At 43.5% G+C, this 27,808-nt stretch overlaps 4 protein-coding genes and 1 long non-coding RNA gene across 8 annotated transcripts in view; 3 read left to right on the top strand and 2 right to left on the bottom strand.

Moving 5' to 3' along the window:
- nlgn3a (neuroligin 3a) overlaps positions 1 to 523 on the top strand; it is a 125,099-nt gene extending 124,576 nt beyond the window's left edge. For all 3 annotated transcript variants that reach the window (XM_031557988.2, XM_031557987.2, XM_031557989.2), the window contains one exon: positions 1 to 523. This exon is cut by the window's left edge and continues 1,098 nt beyond it. The gene's annotated coding sequence lies outside the window, so the exon portion shown is untranslated.
- Positions 524 to 10,444: 9,921 nt separating this feature from the next.
- si:dkey-27i16.2 (regulator of cell cycle RGCC-like) lies at positions 10,445 to 13,386 on the bottom strand. Its single transcript, XM_012841165.3, has 5 exons — positions 13,264 to 13,386; positions 12,952 to 13,113; positions 12,461 to 12,541; positions 11,467 to 11,529; positions 10,445 to 11,097 (listed from the first exon to the last, which is right to left on the bottom strand). The coding sequence occupies exons 1-5, from the start codon at positions 13,283 to 13,285 to the stop codon at positions 11,090 to 11,092; spliced, it is 336 nt and encodes a 111-aa protein (XP_012696619.1). The 5' UTR covers positions 13,286 to 13,386; the 3' UTR covers positions 10,445 to 11,089.
- A 738-nt stretch (positions 13,387 to 14,124) lies between these two features.
- pcdh20 (protocadherin 20) lies at positions 14,125 to 17,410 on the top strand. The gene is made up of 2 exons (XM_031587102.2): positions 14,125 to 14,390; positions 14,748 to 17,410. The coding sequence occupies exons 1-2, from the start codon at positions 14,343 to 14,345 to the stop codon at positions 17,271 to 17,273; spliced, it is 2,574 nt and encodes an 857-aa protein (XP_031442962.1). The 5' UTR covers positions 14,125 to 14,342; the 3' UTR covers positions 17,274 to 17,410.
- Positions 17,411 to 17,508: 98 nt separating this feature from the next.
- On the bottom strand, positions 17,509 to 20,616 carry LOC116225181. The gene is made up of 3 exons (XR_004165965.1): positions 20,535 to 20,616; positions 19,851 to 19,921; positions 17,509 to 17,698 (listed from the first exon to the last, which is right to left on the bottom strand). It is a non-coding gene; the product is annotated as an uncharacterized LOC116225181 (long non-coding RNA).
- Positions 20,617 to 20,956: 340 nt separating this feature from the next.
- Positions 20,957 to 27,488, top strand: plp1a (proteolipid protein 1a). 2 transcript variants are annotated; one of them, XM_012841137.3, is made up of 7 exons: positions 20,957 to 21,265; positions 22,556 to 22,742; positions 23,541 to 23,697; positions 24,000 to 24,168; positions 24,434 to 24,507; positions 24,679 to 24,744; positions 26,801 to 27,488. In XM_012841137.3, exons 1-7 carry the CDS (start codon positions 21,262 to 21,264, stop codon positions 26,972 to 26,974), a joined length of 831 nt encoding a protein of 276 aa, XP_012696591.1. In that variant the 5' UTR covers positions 20,957 to 21,261; the 3' UTR covers positions 26,975 to 27,488. The 2 variants fall into 2 exon arrangements, with proteins under 2 accessions (XP_012696591.1, XP_012696597.1); XM_012841143.3 differs by lacking the exon at positions 26,801 to 27,488 and adding an exon at positions 25,075 to 26,674 and having other exon boundaries at positions 20,960 to 21,265.
- Positions 27,489 to 27,808: the final 320 nt, after the last annotated feature.

Below are 27,808 nucleotides of genomic sequence, written 5' to 3'. Positions count from 1 at the left end.
AGTCACAGAAGCTCTTTCTGGATGTCACGTTGTGCAGACCTGCCAAAACAGAACTGCTTTCTCCCTGCCCTTGTGGAAGGGTCGGGCCTTTCAGCAGTATTTTTTTCTAAGAATCATTTTAAAAAGAAGCCTTTTTAAGCAGACTGGGGAGATATCAACATTTTTTTCTTGAATAAATAACAAAAAAAAGAAAAGAAAAGTGCTTTTTATTTCCCATTTTAGTCTCTTGTGGGAAACTGTTATCATAAACTATGGCCTCTAAGATATCTGCATAATATTTGTGTTGCTTGAGTTAATTTTGTTTCACTGCCTTACAGAGAGCTTGTTTTTTCTCAATTTCTATTTTTCCCTGAAGGAACAAGTGGTGTGTTGTTCTGAATGATTGGATTGACAACAGGAGGAAAGACAGATGTAGAAAATGCATATAGGATTGAATCAGCATCAAGCAACTCATTTTTTAGTTGCCTACCCTGGAAACAACGATACAACATACATTTTGTTATCTTTTTAAAGTCCAGGAGTACGGATTCGGCTGGATGAGACTGTATCAACAGAGGAGACTGTGCAGAAAAGACTATGTTACTGTGATTGTTCTGTTAAGGAAAAAAGTGCATCTTTGACATCAAAATGACAAAATGACCTATCTATCTGATCTGATCTGATCTGATCTCCACACACCGCACTCTCACACATCATGCTCCAAGCGTGGGTGTGTGTGGTGCACAATACTGTATGTGAGCATGTGGCCATGTTTGTTTTTGAAAATGAGGATACTCGGTGTGTGTGTGTGTGTCTGTCTACGTGTGTGTGTGTGTGTGTGTGTGTGTGTGTGTGTGTGTGTGTGTGTGTGTGTGTGTGTGTGCGTGTGTGCGTGCGTGTGTGTGTGTGTGTGTGCGCGCGTGTGTGCGTGCGTGCGTGCGTGTGTGTGTGTGTGTGTGTGTGTGTGTGAGTGAGTGTGTGTGTATTGGACTGTGTGTGGGTGTGTGTGTGTTTCCTCTTTTTAGTTTCTTGAGTGTTTGTGTTGTGGGGGAGGGGTGGGTGGGGGGGGGGGCTTCTCTATCATGTTGATTTGGTTCACCACAAGTAGTGTTTCAGCTGCGTCTCTGGTTGTCTGTCTTTGCGAAATAGCACTTTTGTTCTTTTAAAAACAGTTATATATGTCTAATTTTGCTTAAAAATTACAAAATAAATCTATTATTTTATGTGTAAGAGAAAAAATAGCTAAAGATTCAAACTAACTGACATGATCCATTGACTTTGTAAGAGTTGTGCTCAAAGGGGGCAGTGGCCTGTCTGCACTGACTAAACTTCAATCAGAGCAGACGTGTGTTTCTTTCAATCTATATATATATATAAATATGGGCATACATTTATATATGTATAGGGCTTTTATGAAGATTTAACTCCAATAACCTGATTCAGCAAATCAGCACAGTCATCAGACTGAATGCACCAGTGTACTGAAGCCAGATCTATCATTCAGTGTTTTTGCCATTTGAAATCCTGTGTCCATCAGCTGAGACAACAGCAGACATCTTTTTAAAAGCTCTATGTATATATTTATGTAAAAATATATTTAGTATTTATTTATGTATACCAGATGTATACATGCTGATTGTGCCATGTGCCAAATTAAAACCATAAAACTGGAGAAAAGAAGGTTTCATAAAATACTTCTTTCTTCATGCAATTTATTTTTTTTCGTTCTCAGAAATATGTCAAATACTGATTTGTTCACCTTGAGTTGCCATTTTGATGGGATTATTAGTGAGCTCTCAGTCCTATTCCCCCCAAGGAGGCCATCTCGTACCACAACCTCTGCTTTCCTTTGTCTTTGCGCCCAGGGAGAAACAGAGGCAAACACTTCTGTGAGTGCAGATAGAATTACAGAATTACCAACAGAAAATCAAGAAGAATGATTCAGCAGTCAAGGGGGATCTTAGCAGCACGCACACCCCCTCATGGTAACTGTTTCCTCATATTTCACGAGGTATGGGTGATGGATTTGGATGCTTGGTTTAGATACCAGAAAATACAGTTCTTACAGTTGCCTACAGAAGGAAGCATCGCAGGAGATGGAGCCTTGAACCTTTGCCTTCATACAGTCTAGCCAGGGGCCTTGATATTTGTTCAGCTCTCCAATCAACCCCCTCCTGGTCTGACCCAACACTGACGGGCTTAAGTGACATGGTCCACCTAAATCGGTGCTCGGTTCTACTATAAATAGAGTGAGGTTTGCTTAACAAGGCCACCTGCTGATAGTCTTTAAAAACCCTACCCCAAATCATCCACTGAACAGGACAGTTGTTGTATGAACCAGGTCTCCTCCACAGCCACCAAAGCCGCCTGCGACCATTTGTCACCGAGCGACAGACATGAAACCACAGCCACACTTAGCGCCCAGCGCTGATAAAGCCTAATGTTGTGCCAAATAGACACGCTAAGCCATTAGCTTTGATTATGGCAAGCCGAGGAGCACTCCGTCATCAGCGGGAGCAGCGCGTCCTGCCCAATGAGGGGTGCGCTTGCAAGTCCACAAATCCCGCATCTTCCATTTGAAGTCATCAGCCGTAGCGCAAATTGGTCTACATCAGTCGAGTGGGTAATGAGTGGCTCTGAGTCGCTCTGAGGAGGCTTGGGCGCTTAAAGCTGGCTGGGCGTGGGGGTGGGCGTGGGGGTGGGGCGGATTAGATGGACCCATCAGTAGGCAAACGAACAGAAGAAGGCTAGAGCTCAAGGCAACTAACACTATATGCTATCGGTGTTAAGAGACTCCACAGTTTCGGTAAAGGTAAGGTAGTTTTACCGCGGTACTTCATGAAAGGGGTGCATATTATTAGACCTACTCTTGTTAGAAATAGGAGGATCAGGCTTTCGTGACACCATCACACAAAGGGGAGAAGACTAGAACCTGGTTTGGAAGAACAGACACTGCCTTCATTGTTGGTGTTTTTCGGTTTGACCATGGAGAGGAAGAGTGTGTGCCAAATAACATTGTGCCACCCGTTGAGGGGCTGCAGGCGGTATCTAGAGGTGAGCCAGCACATTTTGCAGGCTAGCCAGTGGGGAGATGGGTGCCATGCACACACCCACACAGCCATAAATTATTGTTCTAGCGGCACCACTGCTGGCTGATATTTGGTGAGTTGATGCACATAATGAGGCCAATTATGTTCTCTGAATGGCATATTTGGTCAATTATAGGTCACAGTTCAACTTCTAAAATTGTGGCACTTTATCCACTTTCACCATATTATTTGTATCTGGCATATGGGGATAGATGCCTTTTTGAGGAAAGGAATATGTTGGTTCTTCTCTTTTTCACCTGTCTGGTTGCCTTGTTGTCTGTGCCATCTGCGCTTGGCCCGCCTGAAGTTTGAATTAGATGGGAGATCATTGCTTCCCTCAGCCGTGTTAACCTGCAGATGAACAGGCAGTGGTGGAAGTCTCCGTTGCCACATGGGAATCCACTCGACACTTTCAAACAAACTTTTGGTGTTTTCCAGGCTCTACGTTTAGGTCACATGACACTGGGCTGTATGAATCCTCACATTTAGGTGTTCTGAAATATCTTTGTAAAAAAAAAAAAGTAAAAAATATATGAAAGATCAATAAAGACAACAAATGCTTTTTAGTTACTTGTCTGAGATTAATCCTTCTCAGTAATCACTGTACAGAACCGTTTTATAAGAAGCCCTGTTATGAATATATCTATGTTATGTCCATAGAATGTATTTATAATTGTGCACACTGAAGAAACATATACAAAATAAAAAATATCTATACATCTTTACACACAGCATTTCATTGTGGCTATGTGAAAAACAGGAAATAGCTTCTTTGTTGTTGTTGCATACTTCACGTTGCATGTGGCCTAGTTCTGCTCTCTGAGGGAGGCTGCAGGTCTGCACTCAGCACTTCCTGCCGCTGGATGGTTGCTGTGAGGGACAAAATGAATATATTCAGTTTCCATCTCCTTATTGAAAACGACAGGAATAATTGACCTCTGATGGCTATGCAGTGCAGCGCGAACATCTCTGAAATGCTTATTTAATCTGCTGGTCCCTTAGGCGCGATACCCTGCAGACGCGTGTGAAAGCTGCTCCCATGTACACCGCTACATCTGCAGTATAGGACGTGTGTTTCGCTGCTTGCAAGATGCAGGTCATAAATACCTAATTTGCTAATACAGTAAGGGAGTTGTTTATCTTTTTATCATGATAAAGGAACAAGGACATTAATTGGACAGGACTGTGGGACAGAGACTGGAGAGCTTCCTTTTTAAGGGCCAGAGGTCTCAGCTGCTGCTGTGACTGCTGCAATAATGATCCAATCTCCATGATGGATGGCTGCACGAAGCCACACGGCTGTACTGAGACAAAAAAAACAAAAAAAAGATGCTGCGACTGCCCAGCACCCCCTAATCATCCGCAGTACCAGATAAACCCCCAATTACATTACAAGTTATTAGGTAGGATTGAGACTGCCTCTCAAAGCAGGCACGTGCCCATTCAGGAGCCTATCAGTGGTACGTACTAATTACTGTGGGCAGCAAATCTTCAGGGCACATTAAAAGCAGGACCAGCAAGCATGCGCTCAGGCGTTTTAAAGTGATTCAGATCCGGGGCCAAGCTAATGACATGGCTGAACCTTTATTAACTTTATGTGCGGCTGAAAACGACCCGAGATACAGCTCTCTCTCTCTCTCTCTCTCTCTTTCTCTCCCTCCCTCCCTCCCACTCTCTCTCTCTCTCTCCCTCCCTCCCACTCTCTCTCTCTCTCTCTCTCTCTCCCTCTCTCTCAAACGAACCATAAAGACGGCGCTTGGCTGAGACTATTGCTCAGAAGGCCGTGACAAGAGCAGCGGAGTCAACCACCATGGCAGAGGGCAGGGCGGGGTTGCGCAACCGCTGGAGATGGGAGCCGGGGGCAATGAGGAAAGAAACCACAGACAATGTGGCTCCTGTGCAGCAGTGGAAGAAATAGGGAGACCATTAAAGGACTCCAGCCGATGCCAGAGCTGGCGGAGATCAAGCAGCCATCACTCACTCACCCCGCGTGGGACCATGTTCAACAAAAGAGCGTCACTCCATTGTCTGTCACAGGCTGCCTGTGTGAATCAGCTGCTTCCGCGGCTGAATGGAAATTCCTGGGGACTCCTCTCCAGGCAACAGGTTGATCAGTTGAGATCCAAACGTTTCAAAACGTTTGGTGGAGTAATATTGCACAATAGGAAACCTTTCATGCAGTCTGTTCTTAGCGTAGAGATATTTTAAGGATGAACAAAGGCGTGGTTACCACAAAAGGGGACAGAGATACAAACATCTTCACATTATGAGTCTTATCGTGATTAAGGTTTCTAAAGAAATATGACTCAAGTCCTTATCCCTGAAGAGGCTGTCATGGGGCCCGCGTTTCTCATTCAGCCATATATCCCTCATGTGTGTGTGTGTGTGTGTGTGTGTGTGTGTGTGTGTGTGTGTGTGTGTGTGTGTGTGTGTGTGTGTGTGTGTGTGTGTGTGTGTGTGTGTTTCTCATTCAGCCATACATCCCTCATGTGCGTGTGTGTGTGTGTGTGTGTGTGTGTGTGTGTGTGTGTGTGTGTGTTTCTCATTCAGCCATACATCCCTCATGTGCGTGTGTGTGTGTGTGTGTGTGTGTGTGTGTGTGTGTGTGTGTGTGTGTGTTTCTCATTCAGCCATACATCCCTCATGTGTGTGTGTGTGTGTGTGTGTGTGTGTGTGTGTGTGTGTGTGTGTTTCTCATTCAGCCATACATCCCTCATGTGTGTGTGTGTGTGTGTGTGTGTGTGTGTGTGTGTGTGTGTGTGTTTCTCATTCAGCCATACATCCCTCATGTGCGTGTGTGTGTGTGTGTGTGTGTGTGTGTTTCTCATTCAGCCATACATCCCTCATGTGTGTGTGTGTGTGTGTGTGTGTGTGTGTGTGTGTGTTTCTCATTCAGCCATACATCCCTCATGTGTGTGTGTGTGTGTGTGTGTGTGTGTGTGTGTGTGTGTGTGTGTGTGTGTTTCTCATTCAGCCATACATCCCTCGTGTGTGTGTGTGTGTGTGTGTGTGTGTGTGTGTGTGTGTGTGTGTGTGTTTCTCATTCAGCCATACATCCCTCATGTGCGTGTGTGTGTGTGTGTGTGTGTGTGTGTGTTTCTCATTCAGCCATACATCCCTCATGTGTGTGTGTGTGTGTGTGTGTGTTTCTCATTCAGCCATACATCCCTCATGTGTGTGTGTGTGTGTGTGTGTGTGTGTGTGTCTCATTCAGCCGTACATCCCTCATGTGGGAAACTCCTCCAGCTGCATCAGAAGAGCTTGACCATCAGATGGCAGTGATTCATGACTTAAAGATCCAGCTGAGGCAGAACGAGAAAACACAAAGCAATAAAGAAACTCTTTGAGAAAACGAGCTAAAAATACAGGTAGCCACACAGTGGAATTCAGATTCCCTTGAAGTGAACATTCTTTCGAAAGAACTTCAAGCATTTCCTGTCCCTCCCAGTGCATTCTGGAATCATGGCACCAGTCAGAAAAATATCCTGACACCAAAGTCAGTCATGGAGGACAAATCTTACATAGCAATCTAAATGGAGCTTCTTCTTCAAAGTACTCCTTCGGGTGAAAAACAAACCCACTGTTTGACCGATAAGAAAAGGTATGTTTGTTTCAGGCGGTGGCAGAGCCCCTGGGCCCAGCAGGTTTGTTTTTCTTACACCGGCTGCCCAATAAAAGAAGCCCGACGAGCCTCCAACGAAAACAGCTCCCTGGAACTGTGGGTTCCTTTGGTTACGTAACGCCACCGCTCTGCACCTTCATTAGGAGGCGGGTGAGCTCTCACACACACACACACACACACACACACACACACACACACACACACACACAGAAGCTGCTCACTGGGCACGCGTGCTCACGGCCGTTCCCCTGGGCTCCACGCTGTTTGGGTTCCTTCATTAAACAGAAAGCGTGAAGCACGCACACACACACACACACACACACACACACACACACACACACACACACACACACACGTTGCGTTCATCTCTTAACAATCTACCCAACAGGGCTTCTTCTCCCATCGCTTTTGTGTACTATTTGTTCTCCGATCCCAAGATGGGCCATACGGTAATCAAAAACAATTTACATGTTTGTGCTTAATTGGGTGACCAACTGGGTGAAGCCATGGCAACTGCATTTGTTACGCCACATGTACCATCTATGTCTCACAACAGCATGCTTAAATCCTGTCTCGAAAAACAAAAGAGAAGACCTGTGTATTTTCATATGAATGGGGCTGAAGGAGCCGAGCCTCCATTCATGTTCAAATTGATAGCCACTCATCCCTGCGTGCTGTTTCTGTCATGCAGATATGCGAGACGAGGCACTAGACCCGGACCCCCCCCCCCCCCCCAAACCTTCCTTCATCACTCAAGCCGCCCCTGCTAATTAACCAGGGTCAAACCTGGTTCAGGTGATGTTGAGGCTTACAGCATTGGTGCAATGGTTGTTACTGTTTATTTTTCAACGATTTCTTAAGATGTGGTGTTCATTGCAGCCCTGCAAATCTGCTGAAATAATGTGATTGTCCAAAGTGTTATACACAAAAATCAAATAAATGATTTAAACACTGAGAGAGACTGCTTTGCTTTTTCCTTCTTGTTTCTGTTTTTCTGAAAACGCAGTCACTTCCTGTTTTTTAGCTTTCGCACCCGCACTGGGACAGTGCATTCCAAAACATCACCATAAAAGGAAAGTCCCCAAAATACAGAAGCCAAGAAAGTTCCAGATTCCTGAACAGCTGTGGCCTAAGCACAGCGTCCACCCCTGCTCTTTGTCTCTCCCTACCAAGCTCCCCGTGACAGAGTTCAGTCTATGGCCACCAGACTCAAGTGCCAAGTCCAAACCCAGCACCTCCAAGAGTACTCGAAGGAGAATAGCCAGGACACAGTGTCTTTAAACAAACTGAGGACAGGATGCTGACACTGAGCATTGAATACGTAACCCTCCCTTTCCCTCCTTCAGATCTTACAGCATTTTATGTAACAGAGGAAGCCTGAGTTTTTAAGCTCACCATCGCTTTGTTTTCTCCTTGTTCAGAAGCAGCTTTTCTTCATCACGTGAGAAGAACATTCAGTGAACAGTCCTTTCACTATTTTATCACCCGCAGCAGATTCTGTTGCTGTCCATTTCACACTCTCAAAATCTCTTCACCTCCCATTTGTGGTCCGACACTTGTACACACAACGTTTTCATGAGAATACGCTTGACATTACTGTCAACAGCAACAAAACCAGCGATGTTGTTGGACTTTTTAAGTCTTTGAGAACATTTGACAGGGAAAGCTTTATCATATTGTGCTTTCATGGCTCTAGTGTAGTCGAAGGCTCGCTGTCACCACCACGACCAAGACCCTTTATGTGTCAAACATTGCGTGGTGATGAGCTGTGATTGACAGCCTGTGGCTCTATCTGATACACAGCTAGATGGAGCAGTGTCCTTCCCAAGTATTTCACCACCACGCTAACAAAGGATTTTATTAATGGTTCTAACGCTAACTGAGTGGCATTACAAATGAACTCGTGGCCTCCTTCTACTGGCCCAGCCCAAGATCAGAAGTAAAAAGAGAAGACGCAACGTCAGCAATGCCATTATAGACCTTCCTGTTCAAGTTTACCAAAAATAACTGACTGTTTTGCAATCCTGTCTTTGTGATGACGACCGAGACATCACATGCACTTCAACCACTGTATGAATCACAACAGAAACCGCAAGATTCTGAGGAACTGATATCAACATAACTGTCGCTCACTAGATATTTTAGGTATTGAGATGTTTCGCATCTCCTCTCCTCTCACTGCGCAGTGTTAAGAGTATTGTTGATTGAAAAGAGAGGTGCCGTTGTTGGCTTGCTATTACATAATGGGCAACATCTGCCTTGTGACATAATACCTTGTAAAGCCTGAATCGGCATCAGCTAAAAATGCACATCTTTCTTCATAAATCTGCAAATGGCACCGTCATGGTCTTATTCTCTGCGCTAATCTGCTGGATTAGCTGTGAGGCATTCCGGCCAGCGTTTCATCCCACACCAAAATACGGCCTTTAAGGGGGCCAGCAATGCCCCCATGACTCTTCATCCAGCCTCTGTGACCGCAGCAGACACACACCAAAACGCTCTCTATTGTTCTGCACTCAGCGCATTTGACGCACATCCTGCCTAAAGCATCTACAGACGACTACAGTCTTTGTGTTTGTGGATTTCCTTAGGGGTTCTCAGAAACGCTCACTAACACATAAATCAAAGCACTGCTGGAGGAAAGTGAAACAAAACAAAGCAGACACACAATGCATGATAAGCACTGTTACTGTCGCTATTTAGTATCTGCATCTTTTAGTCTACATACTGTATATATATAGTTATATAGTCCACTGTTGCTATTTAGTATATACATCTCTTAGTCTACATACTGTATACATATAGTCCACTGCCGCTATTTATTATATACATCTCTTAGTCCACCTACTGTATATAGTTATATAATCCACTGCCGCTATTTAGTATATACACATCTCTTAGTCTACATACTGTATATATATAGTCCACTGCCGCTATTTAATATATATACATGTCTTAGTCTACATACTGTATATATATAGTTATATAGTCCACTGCCTCTATTTAGTATATATACATCTCTTAGTCTACATACTGTATATATATAGTTATATAGTCCACTGCCGCTATTTAGTATATACATCTCTTAGTCTACATACTGTATATATATATAGTTATATAGTCCACTGCCGCTATTTAGTATATATACATCTCTTAGTCTACATACTGTATATATATAGTTATATAGTCCACTGCCGCTATTTAGTATATACATCTCTTAGTCTACATACTGTATATATATAGTTATATAGTCCACTGCCTCCATTTAGTATATATACATCTCTTAGTCTACATACTGTATATATATAGTTATATAGTCCACTGCCGCTATTTAGTATATACATCTCTTAGTCTATATACTGTATATATATAGTTATATAGTCCACTGCCGCTATTTATTATATACATCTCTTAGTCTATATACTGTATACATATAGTCCACTGCCTCTATTTAGTATATATACATCTCTTAGTCTACATACTGTATATATATAGTTATATAGTCCACTGTTGCTATTTAGTATATACATCTCTTAGTCTATATACTGTATACATATAGTCCACTGCCGCTATTTAGTATATATACATCTCTTAGTCTACATACTGTATATATATAGTTATATAGTCCACTGCCGCTATTTAGTATATACATCTCTTAGTCTATATACTGTATATATATAGTACATCAGAATGGAGAACATATGACTACACATATACATAAAAATATTATATCTAAAAGAAACGGACTGCTGAATGCATAGGTAAAAAGCTTTATTGGTCTGTACATTTATCAGCGTAGCATAATCCAGTTAAGTATTTATAAACCAGTTAAATATTCAAATACTCCACAACAGAGGAAACTAGAAAATTACACAAATGACATACAACTTCTGTACAACGCCTTCATATTCTGTATTCTGTATAAAATAATACATCAAATTAAAATACAATATCCGTTTTAGCTCGTAGAAGGAAAGTATATAAATAGGGGCAGATCTGAAATAGGATTAGTGAAAAAATATTTTGAATGGTCCTTAGATTCTAATATAAAAGCCATTTTTCTGAGGACACCGCAGGCTGGTCTGATTCCAATTGCTCTAACTAATTACCCAGCAGCATGGGGTCCTTTCATGACCCGCCATTAAAGTGGGAGTCTTAATTAAAAGACATTTAAAAGAATGTCACACTTCCTTGTCAAAGGGTGAAGATGATGTAGTCCGGCCATCGTTCCAAAAGAGCCTTCGCCAACATGATTTTCTTTGTGGCCCTGAGGTTCACCTCTTTTAGGCGGATATCGGGTCGCTTCGCGGCAGCGCACAGGGTTGTCGCACTCCAGTTCGCTTTGTCTCTATTGAACTTCAGGCTCGTTACACTGCCAGTCACGAGGCCTCCTCTCAGCTCACATCTCTGTCAAGGAGATAAAAGTTGTGACAGCTTAGCGGAGGAGAGCAGTTAGGATTTGCATGTGCCTAGCAGGGTGTACAGATGTTGGGGGAGTTATGATTCATGAGCTACACTTATCTGTACACCCACAGATAACACAAGCTGCTCTGTAGAAGGGCTATGTAAAAATCACTGTCTCTTTATTGCCATACAGAAACGTGGCTTCGGTATCTTGCAAAGCCCACCAATGATGTCACCTTGTGGCTGACACCTACTGTGATGTTATTGGTTGATCATCAGAGGGTGGTCTAAACAGTGACACGTTGTGATGGCGACCAGGCCACATGCTGGGCCCGAAAGGAAAAACAAATAACTTTGGGTTTTTCTACATACCGGCAAGTTCACGGTCCAAGTTGTCAATGAAGCTCTGAAGATCCTCTGTGTCCCCGAGTTTGGCTGCAGAGGGGGAGGAGAGAGAGGAGAGAATGTGAGAGAGTGTGAGCCATGCTCCCAGAGAGAGCGGAGAGAATGTGAGAGAGTGTGAACCATGGTCCCAGAGAGAGAGGAGAGAATGTGAGAGAGTGTGAACCATGCTCCCAGAGAGAGAGGAGAGAATGTGAGAGAGTGTGAGCCATGCTCCCAGCTGCATGGAGACGGGCTCAGAGCACTGGCATTTCCTCTGGAACATTCCGAGTCGCCCATAAGAAACGCGATCTTCCACTTGAAATTACATAAGGCAAATGAAGTGGGGTGGAAGGAGGATAGGGAACGGGGAGAAACATCAAAACTCCCCCCCATCCAATCTTTTTTTTTTTTTGCGATAGAAAGGATGAGATACATTCACGGCCACACACAACTTATCACACACAACTGGCTTTGTCACATTGCCTCATGGGATTATGGGCTGTTTACGACACAGTCACGCCCACGGCCCACCTCGCTGCGCTACAGGCCGAGGATCCTATTGAAAGGGTAGGCCTATCAGTGGCACACGCAAGCTAGACAGGAGGCTTTGTGGCGTATTCCATTCTCTGGTGCCTTGTCTACAGGGCCTTGTATTATTGATAAGATTCATGCATTTAAATGAGATGATGCTCCTCAAATTCACATTCCTATTCTAAAGCCTCACAACACACACACACACACGAACACACACACACACACACATCTTGCCATCCACCCATCTAGTAAAAGCAAAAAATTAAATAAAAAAATGTGTGCTGTAGCAATTATCCCAACCTTAAATCGAGTGCAGATAAGGGGGAATAGGGTGACTGAGCATCCAACCAACCCCAGGTCAAAAATAGCTGGAATTGGGGGCAAACCCACCCTCTAGCATTGTTGTGTAAATGTGATGGCTATCTGGATAGAGATGTTATGGTAATACCTTTAGGTGACGCCGTCATGCCTGCAGTGCTCAGCTCCTCCTCGCTGGTGTTCAAGCTGTTCCCAAGGGACGGTTCACTGCCTGCGGAGAGAGTAGACCGCAGTTATGCAACTTATTCAGAGTGTGAAGTTGATCATTTTAGTCTGTACTCTCTGCCCAAGCACTTGTGTTTGTGGTCAGAGTGCATCCTCACAGACATTTCTTCGCCAGTTTGGTTTCTGCATACTTAAGCATAGGGGGGAATTAATTAGCAGTGATGTTAATGAGATCACTGCATCACATTTTGTACCTTCATTAGATTAAATAGGCTTTTCTTTTAAATATTTATAATATGACACTCAGTCATGGCATTGTAATGTGCAATGTTTATATATACAGTATATATAGTATAGCCAGTAGATTGAATTTCACACAAAACATTATGTAGGTCTGGAAAGACTCTGGACCCTACCATCTCAGCTGTCAGTCAATATATGAAAAAAAAAACTCACTGTAGTCGGAATCTTCTATGCCGCTGTCGCTCACTCCATCACGTCGCTTTGCCTCACTCAGGAGGTGGCCATACACACATGGTGTGCTCTGCGACGGCACCCTCAATTCTTCTACAACATCGTTGAATTCTTGAAGCAAATCTCCAAATTCCATATCCAAGTCTTCAAAGAAATAATCGGACAACACATTTAACAAAATTGAAATATTTAGCAAACGTTGTATGCAGCAAACATGAAGTTTCAATCTTTCGTCAAGTTGACAGTTGATCACATGGGTTGATGACATAGTTAAGCTAATGATTCATTCCTCACCTGTGAATGTTTGGTCCGACATCCTTGTATACACACTTGGCTTAGTCAAAGGTCAAAAGTAGAGTGGACTGAAGAATTGCTTGCTTGGAGGTTCAACTCCCTCATTTATCTGGACGCTCCGCCCGCGGTGGAACGCGCCTCTGTAGCGTCCAATGAACTCTCAATACAGCCTTTGTGGTTTCCATTGCGTGGGGGGGCGGCGGCGACCTAACTTTCCCTCCTAGCAAAATCGGAACATTCCACTAATATAGAAAGTGACGCAACTCTAAAGGGGTCTTCAAGGGTGTGAAGGAGTTAGTAAAACCATGAGCAGGCGTTCGGATCAGTGACCTCAGGCTGTGAAGTACTAACTGCTCTCTAATCTGAACAATTCAATTTATTCAGAGAACTGAAAGATTGAACGTTTTACACATCATTCACAGTCGAGGAAAATGAGTACATAAAGTGTTAACCTCCTGTTGAGTGATATGTTTTTTCGTCTCAACGGTGGGCTACTTTGCAACATGAAAATGACTAATATTCGAAGTAGCTAATATAGTAACATTTGCTGCGTAAATGACCGAGGTCACACAGTTTAATGTGTTACGGCGGTAAGTTTCTCTGAAACAAAATTGTTCGACGTGACCACATGATGGCGGCAGCTCTTCATTGAAAGAGAGGGGTCGTAGGGTATCGTAGGGTATCCCTTAGGTAGGGTTGCTCTGTATATGAGTGACATACTAAATGAGCTTAATTGCATTTATTTCTAAGGAATATTTTACAATTTAATTTATGCAGTGGAAATATATAGGCTATCCTATCAAGAAAGGGAAGAAACAGTGAGTTGACAAGCCTCTATGTGAACTCTTGCGGTTAAACTGATATCTTCAATGATAGCATAAAGAAGATAATGAGTTGGATTAGGAAGGTGAAACCTCTGTTTTGATTGGACAGCAGGTAAAGCCTACGCAACAGGTTGTACAGTAGGCCTACACTTGAAGTGAAGAGGGCGGGGACCATTCAAAGACAGGCGTCGTGTGTTAGAGTACACCTCGTACGAGCACACCGTTGCTCCTCATTTGCTAGCATGTTTTTAAAGTATGGGCGATGGGATTTGCGATAACATGAATGCCGCTGTCCTACTGCAGGTAAGAAACCTAAACTCCAAGCACTTGGTCTCAGGCTCACTTACAGGAATGTGTTTTATTCAGTCATGTGTAACATGTGGTCGTCGTACAGGCCATACAAATATGTTAACAGAATACTTGTTGTTAAAACGTAATCTTTTAATCTTGACAGGCACGTTTTTTAGTTAGTTTAGTTGAAATGTAATTGTATTAACACTGTTTATACACGTGTCAGTGGCTCTCTGGTCTGCTCTGCTTTAAGTGAAGTCCACGCCATCCAGTGAGCAGGTGTGGCATGGCTGACACGGTTGAATGAAACACCATAATATCATGAAATCTATTTCCTGTTTCAGTGTTTGTTTCTTTCTTTCCTTCTAGAAAGTGCTTTTTGTGGTTGTTTTAAAGCAAGCAATGTACAGTGCACTGAGTCTTCGCGTCCAAGAAGAACAGCAGGAAGGCGTCCACATTGGCACGATTGGCAGAGATTATCCGGGCCCATACCGGCTGCTTGATCAAGACTACATACATCTACATGAAAGCACGGGGGACCTGTATACTACCAAACAGATTATCGATAGAGAGATTGTGTGCCCTCCTCAGCAAGATGGTGATTGCACCATCACTCTATATGCTGTTGTTGGCCCGCAGAACATCACAGAAGTCATAGAGATCGTGCTGATTGTAGAGGACATCAATGATAATGCCCCCCTCTTCCCTGAGAGTGTTATATGCTTCAGTGTGGCAGAGGATGAAAGTGTCGGGGCAAGTTTCATCTTGGATGGTGAAGCTCACGATGTGGATTCTGACATCAACGGGCAGATTAGCTACCATTTGCAAAATTACAGTGAATTCTTTGCAGTGATAGAGAGGGGACCCGCGCTTGTGCTTGTTTTACGAAGGGAACTGGACCGTGAAATTCAGGATAACCATCAAATGACTCTCGTTGCTGTAGACCATGGTTTGAGACCACTCAGTGGCACTGCCACACTGATGGTTACTGTGACTGATGTCAATGATAATTGCCCAGAGTTTGATCCAGACAGTCCCTATTCAGCCACCATCAGTGGAAACACATCCAAGGGCTCTGTCATTGCCCAGGTGAAGGCCACAGACAGAGACGTTGGCCACAATGCCGCTGTAGACTATTCTTTTAGCTGGAAGAACTCAGATAAGGCAATGGCCTTGTTCCAGCTGGACAGACACAGTGGACTGATCACCCTAGCTGATGATGTTCGCGCCGACAGCCCGGACGAGTTTGTGCTGAACGTCCTCGCGAGCGACCCACTCTGCTCCCCCCGCTCCCCCCCTGCGACCTCTGAGGTAACCGTATCCGTGACGCCGGTGACAGGGCCCGAGCCGGTGATCAAGATCAGGTTCATAGCGGAGCATGAAAACCAAACGATACTGTTACAGGAGAACACGCCGCCGGCAGCCCTGGCCCTTTTAGAGCTGGAAGACGGCGTCGGCGGCTGCGCACTCTCTATAGAGGGAGACGTGCCATTTTCCCTAAAACCACAAACTCAGAATGGTAACTATCTCCTTTCATCATCAAAGCCATTAGACTTTGAAATGCTCTCAGAATACCATGTTTCTGTTGTCATCACAAACGCCCAGGGCAAGCGCCTGTATTATAAGAAAGAGATCAAAGTACTGCTGGTTGATGTGAATGATAATGCCCCGCGGTTCAATCAAACACACTATCAGATAGTTCTGGAGGAGAACAATAAGCCAGGGGCAGGCATTCTTCAGGTCAGGGCGTTTGATCCAGACAGTCAGCACAATGGAAGAGTATTTTACAGACTGAGCAGGAACACTTCCCCAATCTTCCACGTTGACCGCGTGACAGGCGAGCTGTCGGTGTCGGCCTCTCTCGACCGAGAGCAGCAGGAGTCTTACACTCTGACTGTGCTGGCCCGAGACAGTGGCATCCCACCGCTGGAGACCTCTGCGTCTGTGTCTGTGCACGTGCTGGACCAGAATGACAACGTGCCGTCCTTCCTCACGCCTCACTTCATCTTCTTCGTGCCGGAGAACATCCCTCGCTTGGCGCCGGTGGGAAAGATCGGGGTGACGGACACAGACAAAGGGGACAACGGGGAGGTGGAGGTGCGCGTGTTTAACGGCACCGGGCCTTTTGTCATGGACAACGTCCAGGGGACGCTGCGCTGCACGGAGGAACTGGACCGGGAAGAGCGGGACAGGTACGAGTTCTTCCTGGTGGCGCTGGACCGGGGCAGCCCCTCGCTGTCCTCCAGCGCCAGGGTCACGATCTTCGTAGAGGACATGAACGACAACCAGCCTCAGGTGATCTTGCCCAGCAGCAACCTCACCTGCCTCACCGTGTCACCGTCCACCCCGGCTGGCTCAATGGTCACCCGGATCTACGCCATGGACACGGACTCGGGGATCAACTCGGACATCACCTACCACCTCGTCGGCAGTGAGCCGGCACAGAATTGCCCATTCCAGATCGACCCGCACTCGGGCAATGTTTCGCTCGCCCAGCATCTGATGGGCCAGGACTATGGGATGCACCACCTCTTCATTGTGGTGAGCGACGGGGGAAAGCCAATCCCTCTTCAGACCACAGTGTGGGTTAACTTGCTGGTCAACGAGACGCTGGCGCCGTGTCGCCTAGACAGTGTTCCAAAGAGCTTGCCAAGTAGACTCCCACGTCCCACGATGCCAAATCAGTGTGAGACCAGTGAGCAGTATGGTCAAAATCCCAAGTTGATACTACTCATTGGCTTAGGCATGGTCGTTTTATCTCTGTGTCTCTTATCGATTGCCGTGGGGCTGTTTGTAAAGCAGAGAAACATGAGGCATATAAATGTAAATGTAAAGGCCTGTGAAATTATCCCTCTGAGGGACAAACATAGCTCTGATCACTGGGAAAAAGACTGACTCATGTATTTACAGATCGTTTACATGTTCGGTTCAGCAGAGAACATATTTTTTTATCTATACAAATCTGTATCTTAAAATTAAAAGTATGTAAATGTTTACATTGCCACGTTTGTTTACATAGAGATATGCGTAGAAACAAACAGAAAAAGCAATGGGTAAAGTAAAACAAGCCACAGTTTTGTCACCCATTTAGTCATATTCTTGGAAACCAATAATCCGCAAAATATAATCTCCTGGAGCAGGAAACAGTAAATACTTTGAAATAAATACACTTTCAAAAGGGAGATAAAATATCATGAATCTCCAGATTTCATCAGTCTTCAAGGGAGACTTCACATTGATATGCTTGACGTGAGTTAGTTGACATTCTGTGGTAAACACGTTCTTCCACCCCATTCACCGATAGCTTGGAGGTTTAATACCTGTCGTGAGAAGCACAAAAGACATTAAACTGAAAGGTGCTGCTTTTGCTAAGGCAAAGATTGTGTCTTCTGTCAGGTTGCCAATTCTTTCTATCAAAGGCAAATAATCAGGGATGTGAATCTAGACATACATGCCATCCTTCTACTCTACACTGCGTAAGACTCCATTAATATGTGTTAAGTGGTCGCCTACAGGTATCCTGAAGCTATTATGCCTGATGTCTGTGCTGAGTTGATTTACTGTTTCCATGTTGTCATATTTGAATTTATGACTTGAGTTACTATCTAAGCCAACTGCTTTCTTGAACATTTTAAATCAAGGTTCATTAGCTACATTCGGTGGATATGATTGGTCATGCTATATAGAACCCCTCTGGAAAGGCTATAAATGCATTCTAGAACATTCTGGCAGAGGGAGAGTTTCGGTGATGGTCAAGTGTAATTCCTGCTATTAGGCAAGTACACTCTTCTTAGGGGTCTCTCGGATTTCTCCACTATAATTGATGGAAGTCTCGGGTATTAGCGAAACACAAAGAGGTTTAACGTTTCTCTTCAAGGGAGGTGATGAAAGTCTCCCAAGGATCAGGCCTGGAGAGGAGCCAAAGGAGCGATGGGGGTTTACACAGACAAGTGAGACCGCAGTGGAGGCACACTCCATCTCAAGTCACAAGGTTGACACGCTGTTATTCGATAGCGCCCGCTGTTGTCCCACCAAGACGGATCCCTCACAGTGCAGTGTTGGCTAGATTTTTGTTGGACCAATTTATTGAGTTGATGATATAAAACAGGCACAGAATCCAGCATGTTCGAGGCAATGTGTTGGGGTTAACCAACAGTCGGACCTACTTTAACTACTTAAAGATCACTTGTGTATTTCTGACCATTTTATCATATTAAAAGGTGTAACAATGTGATAATCTAAAACAAAAATAAGAGAGACCGATGTATATGGTCATTTTGCTTTTAGTACAAGAATGTTAAGATTCCTCACATTTTAATGTGTTTCCATTCATAGATTTTATGTAACATGATTTCGCAGTATGGAGATAATTTGGTCTGCTTACAGTAGTATGTATATTACTTTACATTTAGGTCCCCAAGTTGCTTCAAGATCAACTTAGATAATCACATCAAAGGATTTGTATTGATCGAGTGAATAGATATAGACACGGAATTCCCAATTAATCTAATTTAATAACTAAAAGGATTTGGAAGTTAATATTTACTAATATTATACTACTATTTTAGCAATCTCTAGTGGATAGTTGATTGCTCAGCATTGACTCCTCTAGAATTATTACCTGATAATACAACTATTTTATTAGTCACTTTTTCAAAAGCAACTGAGAACACATATTTTAATATTACATGTGAACTCTATCATTACTCTTATCTGTCATAGTGTCATGGTTAACAAAAGGAGTGAACCAAATAGTAGGTGTTTTTTTTTCTGCATGTTCTGATTGCTAGTAACAGAATGTGGGCATGCTAAATTGCGAATGAAGGGATGCGGCGTACGCAACGCTGGCACTGACACTAGGTGCTGTGCTCGTGTTGGTGATCAGGATAACACATGGGTAACAGTGGGTTGTGATGCCAAGGTCATCACAGTTCATTTAGGCATACATCAAAGTAAACACTTTACCCAACCGCTATTCAATGTGAGCACGTTAACGTTAAGTGTATCTACAGGTAGAAACCTGCAGTGGCTTATCCCATGCCTTGGGGAAGGTTCTCAAGTCCATTGATGTGCTCAAGTCCATTGATCATTCAAGCAATTATCGGTGCTGAGCTTTAACAGAGTCACAGAACAAGTCACGATAAAAGATTCTCAACAAACAAAGCACACTGTAAATCCTATATTTTTTTTATAAACATTTAATTCAAGATGAAATGTTGTAACGCTGGTGAGATATTATGCATTATTTTAACAATTGTCTTCTAAGAATTCAATTAGACCATGCTTCAGTTAAGCTCAAACATGATTATTTGGAAACTTTGTATGTAACTAATGGAAATAGAAACCCCATATATGAACATCACAACTTCCTACCAATCATTCACAATAGGGAAGACTGCCACCTTGTGTTCAATAGTCACCATAGAGACCATAGAGATGGTGTTGTGGCACTGGCACTGCAGAGGACCTTACCACTCTAACAGCAGCACTCAACTTCAGTCTCCTCGCTCACTCATCCACAGAGTAGAGATCAGGTCAACCAGCTGCAATCATATAATAATAATAATAATAATAATAATAATAATACATCACATTTATACAGCGCTTTTCACAATTCTCAAAGACGCTTATACGCATATATACAATAGTCTGGGCTGAAGACTGAAGAATAGTCCTTGTTGAACAGATTCAGCCTTCAGGAAGAGTAGTGATCACACTAAATCAACAGATCACCTCAATCGATAAGTGACAAAATTGTAAAAGAGTTGAAATGTCACACACATCTTAAGGGCCAATGTTCTGCATTCTAACCTCTCTTTCCTATCCACTTGAATATAAATATAAAGGTTGTGGCAAGTAGCCTTCAGTCGTAGGCTACCTGCAATAAGGACCGATCATGATGTATGCAACCGGTTTCTGTAAAAATAGAACAGAAGACTGCAAATCATAATGTTCCATTCTGAAACTAAATGTAATGAAATTAAAATCTCATATAATAAATATATATATAAATTAACCTTATGGAGAGTATGATCAAGCTACTTTATAACGGGATGACGTGATTGAGGTATTTGGTCATTGCTCATTCTGCCTACGTAACAAAACGGAATAATTGCCAAGGAAAGACAGACACCATGCGCTGAGACAAACACTTACCTTGTTGATGCCATCAGCAGTGGACGAGGAGGAAGTGACATGTGGAATACGCATTGTATTGTATCGCATGCTGTAAACCACTCCTCCATTTTCTTCAGCACCACATTCATGAACACGAAGTAATTATCAGACATTCCAGCTGCTGTCAGACATTGTGACCTTACTGCATCCTCGTCCTTCTGAAAATGGTGGGACAGTGTTAGGATTAAAAACATTCCCGTGAATAAAGTTATCATGAACTCAACTAAATCCTTTGGGATGACAATGTTATTCAACAGGTGTCGTCAACAGAACCTAATTTCTTTCGTGCCCATTGAGATTTCCAAATGTTACATTGCCTTTGTGTGAATATGATTAAGCACCAAAATCTTCGTAACTGATCGTCTCTTTTCCCACATAATCTCTAGAAAAATAGCCGCCTCGGCGCTGCAGATGAAGGCGATGCCTCGAACAATGAGGTGAACCAAGTTAATTTCTCAAGGCGTGAGGAACTTTGACCCTTAATTATTCACCGACTTGAACCCAGGCCGCTGGTGTGGGCCAACAGCACATTCAAAAGCCACATTGTTTCTTCAAGCCTCGACTTTGAGGCACCAACGAATCAGTTCATTGTTGAAGAAGCAGAGCAAGGAGTCAGATTGATAAACGGGGAACATCAGGCACATCACATATAATATCGTCGAACCTCGCGCTGTGTCGGTGAACAAGCCCAACAGACGTCTTCGAGATGGGTAAGTGAAATGCTGCCCAATGTTAAGCAGGGATGTGATTTTAAGTAAAAAAAATAAACTCTTCAAAAATGCTATGGTTCGACTGAAGTTTTGAAACGGAAAAAGTTGAGTTGAAATACAGCTTACATTTTTAATGTTCAGGGATCTCGGGTCTATGTTTCGCCTGTTAAACGTTGTAGCTACATAGCAAGGGTAACTTTGTTTCAGCTTTGTGTAGTCATCCAACAGTTACTTGTGTATCATCTTGTTGATTACCCCCCAAATTGGAACGTGACGTAGTGATTGATACTGACGAAAGCCTTGCAAAGATAGTTTGGCAATTTCTGCATTCATTGTGTGGTTCAATTGTAATTATTTTAGTTTGCTGTATATGTAACTCAATTCTTGGTTCTTTATGACTGAACTTGTTTCTGTATAGTCGTACATTATTTGCCTACTAATTATTACTAGTTATTTCAATTTTTATTTTTTTTATTTTGACGTCCCTTGTCATTGTGTAAGGTGGTATATGAAGTCCTTTCAAAACACCCTTTCAATGTGTGCAACACCGGCAAGCTGGTGTCTAACACCACGGTTCTACACCATGGTGTGCTCTCCCTTTCCCTGGCTGACAATTCCCATCCCACCCCCTCCGAGCTCAGGCATGGATGTGCTGGCCCATATGAGATCGAGGTGGCTCTTGCCTTTTGTTTGCTTGACACTGCTGGCCCTTGTGTCTCCACTCTGCACTGGGACAAAGACTATTGTCCATGAAGTCACAAAAGGAGCTTCTCTCTGTCCGGGAGCTTGCTGGACCTCCTCCTTTTCTCACACTCTCTGAGGCACAAGCCTTGAATGGACAGAGGAGCAGAGCTGGAGTTGGTACCGGCCGACCCATCTGCCCCCAGAGCTCAGGTTCAGCACATGATTTCCTGAGGCCAAAGGACTGCTGACGAGCACTCAGACCAGCATAAAAAAAAAGAGTTGTGTTTCCCTTTCATAACTGTGAGCCCGGAGTAAAGCGGTCTGATGTGAAAGCTGCAGTGTCTTTATGTGACACCTGCTCCCTTGGTTGTACGCTCTAATGGGGCTGTGAATGCTCTGTAATCAAGCCTTGATTGAGTGTTCCCACTCTCCAGAACCCCAAACTCTTTGTTGCAGAATGTGCCCTTAAGAGATTGTTATATTCCCTTTCAACAGTGTTATTCTGCGCGTTGGAGAGTCATAAGGGATTTCTGTGCGTTGGGAGTCATAAGGGATTTCTGTGCGTTGGGAGTCATAAGGGATTTTGTTTTTCTTTGTAATTCTCAGGTTGTTATGAGTGTTGCGTGCGATGCCTCGGGGGAGTGCCCTATGCCTCCCTGTTGGCGACCCTGCTGTGTTTCTCTGGCATCGCCCTGTTCTGTGGCTGTGGGCACCAGGCTCTCACAGAGACCGAGAGGATCATAGAAACCTACTTCGCCCGCAACCTGGAAGACTACATTACCCTAGCATACCTGTGAGTGTCCAGTATCTCTACAGCTTGTCACAGAAATTAGATTTTTCTGTCAGTGTGCAGTTTTGACAATTTCAATCACATTTAAATTTTGTTTAAAGGGAAACTTTTTTTTTTTTCAACCTGGGCCCAATCTTTAGGTCTTTTTGGGTCCAAATTTGTATTAGAGAAAATGTAACGTATGGAATTGGTTCAGTATTGAGTTAGAACGCTAAAACTGCCAACCACAAAACAACTATACCATGGAATCCCATGAGGCAAGCCAGCACGCCAAAGTAAACTAGTCTCTGATATAGCACTCCATTCAGTACCTGTAGTCAATTATCGAAGGGAGGCGCCCTCCTTTAAGTGCCCACTCCAGTGCCACACGGTAGGCCAGTCGACTACAGGAAGTGAAGGGGGTGCCACGTCACAGACTGGAATAATGGAGGTAAAACACTGACTGTACAAAGAGTCGTTTTCTGCAGTTTCTAAGAGTTACCGAGGTAAATAGACGCAGGTGTATATCTGTAGGGATCCTTTTTATGTTATCGGACCCCTGTCAGTGGTGAAAACAAGCGGTTTACTTTGACGTGCTGGCTTGCCTCATAGGATTCCATTGTATAGCTGTTTTGTGTTTGCTGTTTTTAGCGTTCTTACTCCAATATTCGACCGATTTCAATCGTTAATTGTCTCTAGTAAAAATGTGGACCCAAAGAGATCGAAAAATAAGGCCCAGGTTTAAAAATCCAGAAGTTTCGCTTTAAGATTTGTCTTGATTGTTCTTTATTACTAAGAACTCTTTCTGTTCCTCCCTCTCAGAATTCAGTATTTTCAATACATCATCTACGGCCTGGCTTCCTTCTTCTTCCTCTACTGCATAATGCTTTTGGCCGAGGGCTTCTACACCACCAGCGCCATGAAGCACACCTTCGGCGAGTTCAGGAGCACGGCGTGTGGTCGCTGCCTCAGCTCCACGGTAAGGTCGGCAAATTCTGAAATGACAATACAGCCTCAGAGACACAAAACTTTACAGTGACTTCCTGTCTTAAATCAAGCACCTTCAACGCAGAGGTTGTCCAAGATGAAAGGTTTGCACTTTGAATTGAAACCACGGTTCCTCTATTTGTCGTCTTTTTGTCTTTTTGAGTTTTTGTGTAAATGTTCTTTGTCTGACTCAAAAGCAAAAGAAATGAATGATTTAGTGCTTCTTTGGTATTTATCTTTCTGACGGGTTCTGACAGGGTCTGATTATGGTGTCTCTTTTGTATCCATTCACAGTTCATTGCGGTCACGTACATCCTGGCTGTCCTCTGGCTCCTAGTCTTCGCCTTGTCAGCACTTCCAGTGTACTTCTTCTACAACATGCATGCCACCTGCCACACAATCGATGACCTGACGGAGACACCGACAAGCATTAACCAGCTGTGTATTGATGCCAGACAGTTTGGTTAGTGCCCTCCGAATTTGTATTAAGTTCAGTCAGAGTCGGAGTATAAAAAGATATTCCCCTTGGACATACAGTCAAGGATCATACTTAAAAATGCACTTTGATGAGAGTGTAGTTCAGTCCTGGGCCCTGTCTGTTAAACCAACCCTCCTGAGAATAACATTGCAAGTAATTTCATCACTTTTTATAGATATGAGGCATCCATTTCTACGAACACTTCCTCTAACAAAAAAATCAAACAAGTCTTGTTTCTTGTCTCCCCAAGGATTGCTACCTTGGAATGCCATCCCAGGGAAAGCCTGCGGAATGACCCTGTCAAACGTGTGCAAAACAAGAGAGGTAAGCTAAGCCTAAGGCTATGTGCGATTCCCGACCTCCCAAGTGAGTCTGTCGGGACCTCCATCAAAACCTTGCCATAAATGAAAGTGACACCAAAAAGAAACTACTCTTCCCCTCTGGCTTTAGCCTCCTGCTCAGGCACAGTATTTATTTTCTCCTCTCGTCTCACAGTTCTTCCTGACCTACGACCTGTACATAGCAGCATTTGCGGGCGCTGGGATTACACTGCTGGCTCTGGTGAGTACACGGCTCAGGGCATGGCCTCTCACGCGGCACAATGCAGTCGCATCCCTGAGAGCCAGTTGTAGTAGGTGTAAAGGAATCCAACTTCTCATTAGTTATGCGCATTCAGACTGTGGCCCATCTGTTCCCGAGCCCCGTCATTCTGACTCAAGCAGCTGTGCCTTCAGCGAGTGCTGGGAACATTTTTCGTCTGTTAGATAATGTCATGACGTGTGTATGAATCTGATATTATTATGCACAGAATGTGAGCCGTGTATGTTTCTCCTACTGAAGCTCTGGTGTCTTCTCTCTGGTGTTTCCTTCTGTCTGTCTCTCTCTCTCCAGCTGACCTATGTGGTCTCCACCACCTATAACTTTGCAGTGCTGAGGTACTTGGGAAGAAAAGGCATAAGTCCACGGTGTTAGGCTGTCCTCCTCTCCTCTGTCCTTCCTATGAACAATGCACATCGAGGCGCACACTGGGGACTCTGGGAACTTCTTCCCAGGCTGGGCTTGTTGCTAAAAATGGGCTTTTTAATCAGCAAGTGCACAGCTGTAGAACGTGTTTCATCATTGGGTCAGATGTGTCACCGACTCACCGTAGCACTTTCATTGGTAGTTCAGGAAAACCGGGAGAAAAAATAACTTGGACTTTTTAGTTTTAGATGAAAACCAGGGTTTTTTGTAAATGTTGTTTTTTGTAAAGAGGACCTAAACCATATCTTTTTAAATTCATTATGTTTAACTCCTACTTATGTTTCAAGTATTGTTACATTTTCAAATGATAGTCATATGTTAGTCACTGCATCTCTCTCATGTGCTGAGTTTCTGCTTAGATTTATTTTGTCTTTCACATCCCAAGACTTTGTTAGTTTTGTTATTACGACAAGCTGTGATTTAACTTAAAGGAGACTCTTCCCCAAAACATGTTGATATGGAATATTGAAAATTTGCTAGCAAGGCTCTCAAAAACGGCACTGAAAATGATGATTGGTTACTGTGGACACCATCACCTACATCTGGTTGCCATGGCACCAGACAAAAATAGTACTTGCAGTCTTGCTGTGACCCCAGTGCCTCTTTCTCACAGCCTTTAGTGGGCAGTTGAAAGGTTTTCACAATAGAGCAGAGCCTTCTCAGACAGAGGACCAATCAGAGAGGTATCTACCGCAAACCTGTCACTGCCCCACGCAAGGGGTCATTTTACATGTCAGAGGAGAGCCTTTGCACACAAAGAGGGGCTGAAATGGTTCAGCTGTTTGAATGGAACCCTTATGTGACTGGTACATGGCTCAGCAACAACCCCCTCTTCCCTGGTGGCACAGCAATAGTCAAATAGTTGGGGGAGGCATTGTCTATGATGGCAGCCAGATGTCTTGCAGACTCAGATGTTTGTAGTGGTTTCCAACCATGCATTGGATTGGGAAAAACATTTTGCTCTTTCAGTAGAATGATGTATTGTAATTCTGTACTTAGATGGTTGTTTTTAGTATGAAAAGGAGCCTCAATTTAAAAAAAGGAATTGTGTAAAGATGTGCCAAGATGGTCTGATGCTTCTGCGAAACTGCAGGTTATGTGTGTGTGTGTGTGTGTGAACTCCCCCTAGTGCTCGCCAAATGTCACCTCTTTGTGCAAGTCTAAGATGTCATCTGAGTTGAGCTGCATCGTCTTGCATCAGTAACTGTCATGTGAAAAATTAGTAGTTATTGTATAACATGTCTTTTACCTTAGGCCAGCGTGTCATTACTCCTTACAGAAAAATGTAAGTTATATTCAGAGTATTTCGATGTCCTTTACTAACAATATTTGTTGGAATTATGGATAGAGGATAGGTTTATTTCGCTTATACTTTATCCATCAGCGCAGGTTACATTTTCTAACCTGGTGACTGAAATTGTGACAACGATTTGATAATAAAAATAAAAAAATCTGAGAGACTTGTTCAGTTTGAATGGGAAATTGTCATGCATGACCAGTCTGGGGATGAAATAAGGGGCCGGGTGATTTTTGTAGATGCCTCCATGTCATTGCAGAGGCACAGGTGTGCAGAAGCCTCCTCTTTCCCCTACAGGTTCATTATTCCACACACCTGGCAGTAACTCAGGCTCTGCGGAGGAGTCAACAGCAGCAGCAGAAGCACCTGCACTGGGAGGAGAGCAAGCAGCTCGCCCTGTTTGGAAATCTGCTGAAGGACCGCAATGGGAACCTCCATTCCCCGTATGCCCCATCGATACTGGACATATGACCAAGCAACAGCTGCCTCGCTCCATCCCCCAAAGAACATGGAAGATGCTAACATTATCCTCGAACCTGCCGACCAGTAGAGTTCAGAAATATAGTTGTTAGGTAAATCTGTTTGATAATTTCTAAGGTAGCATATTGCTGCAACCTAAGATAAGTTAGTTCCTTGTTTTGAGAGGAAGTAAAACCATTATTGTTACATTTCTTCAAGGTCTACAGTCAAGTATAGAGCCACTATTATTTTTTGTAATGGAATAAGATCATAAAAACTGAAACCCATTCTTACCCAGACAAAACTTAGAACAAATACATGAAAGAATAGACCTGAAGACCTAGACCTGAAATCTAGTTAGCACATTTATCAGATTATTTGTGAATAGTCTACTTTCAGTTCAAAATGTTTCAGTGATCACTGTAACTAAAAATGAAACAACTAATTTCACATAGCTACAAACCCTATTCATCTTTTTTGGAATGTGATCCTTCCGGTTCCTTCTGTGGTGGAATAAAAGGTCCTACAACAGTGGTCAGAGTATAGTTGAAGACATTTCTTCCAAATTAGCACTTTTCTTGTCCATGTTAAAAAGAGATTAAGAATACTCAGAATGCTTCTTTCGTTTGGTATTCTGCATGATTTATTCATAGCATTGCCACTGGATATTCACCACTAAATTAGTAAGGTTTGTAAACAAAGCCTGTCCTGACCTCCTTAGTGCAACTGAAGAGATGATCGGAGATGGCGCAGGTTGGAGGTTTGATACATGAGGAGCTTTCCAGCAATTTCTCAGGGACCATTACACAATTTGTTCTCAGTTCAAAGCATCTACTAGTGCAACAC

Source organism: Clupea harengus, chromosome 20 (genome assembly GCF_900700415.2).
Source record: "Clupea harengus chromosome 20, Ch_v2.0.2, whole genome shotgun sequence".
Classification (NCBI taxonomy): Eukaryota; Metazoa; Chordata; class Actinopteri; order Clupeiformes; family Clupeidae; genus Clupea; species Clupea harengus.
Note: the sequence above shows the minus strand (reverse complement) of the source record. Positions and strands in the feature narration are given on the sequence as shown.

Coding starts and splice junctions, on each gene's coding strand:
- si:dkey-27i16.2 (XM_012841165.3), bottom strand. CDS start 13,285: ATGTCGGACCAAACATTCACAG. Junction 12,542..12,951: donor CATAGAAGATTCCGACTACA/GTGAGTTTTTTT, acceptor CTCTCTCCGCAG/GCAGTGAACCGTCCCTTGGG. Junction 11,530..12,460: donor CATGACGGCGTCACCTAAAG/GTATTACCATAA, acceptor CCCCCTCTGCAG/CCAAACTCGGGGACACAGAG.
- plp1a (XM_012841137.3), top strand. Junction 23,698..23,999: donor GTCGCTGCCTCAGCTCCACG/GTAAGGTCGGCA, acceptor ATCCATTCACAG/TTCATTGCGGTCACGTACAT. Junction 24,169..24,433: donor TATTGATGCCAGACAGTTTG/GTTAGTGCCCTC, acceptor TGTCTCCCCAAG/GATTGCTACCTTGGAATGCC.
- pcdh20 (XM_031587102.2), top strand. CDS start 14,343: ATGGGCGATGGGATTTGCGATAACATGAATGCCGCTGTCCTACTGCAG. Junction 14,391..14,747: donor ATGCCGCTGTCCTACTGCAG/GTAAGAAACCTA, acceptor CTTTCCTTCTAG/AAAGTGCTTTTTGTGGTTGT.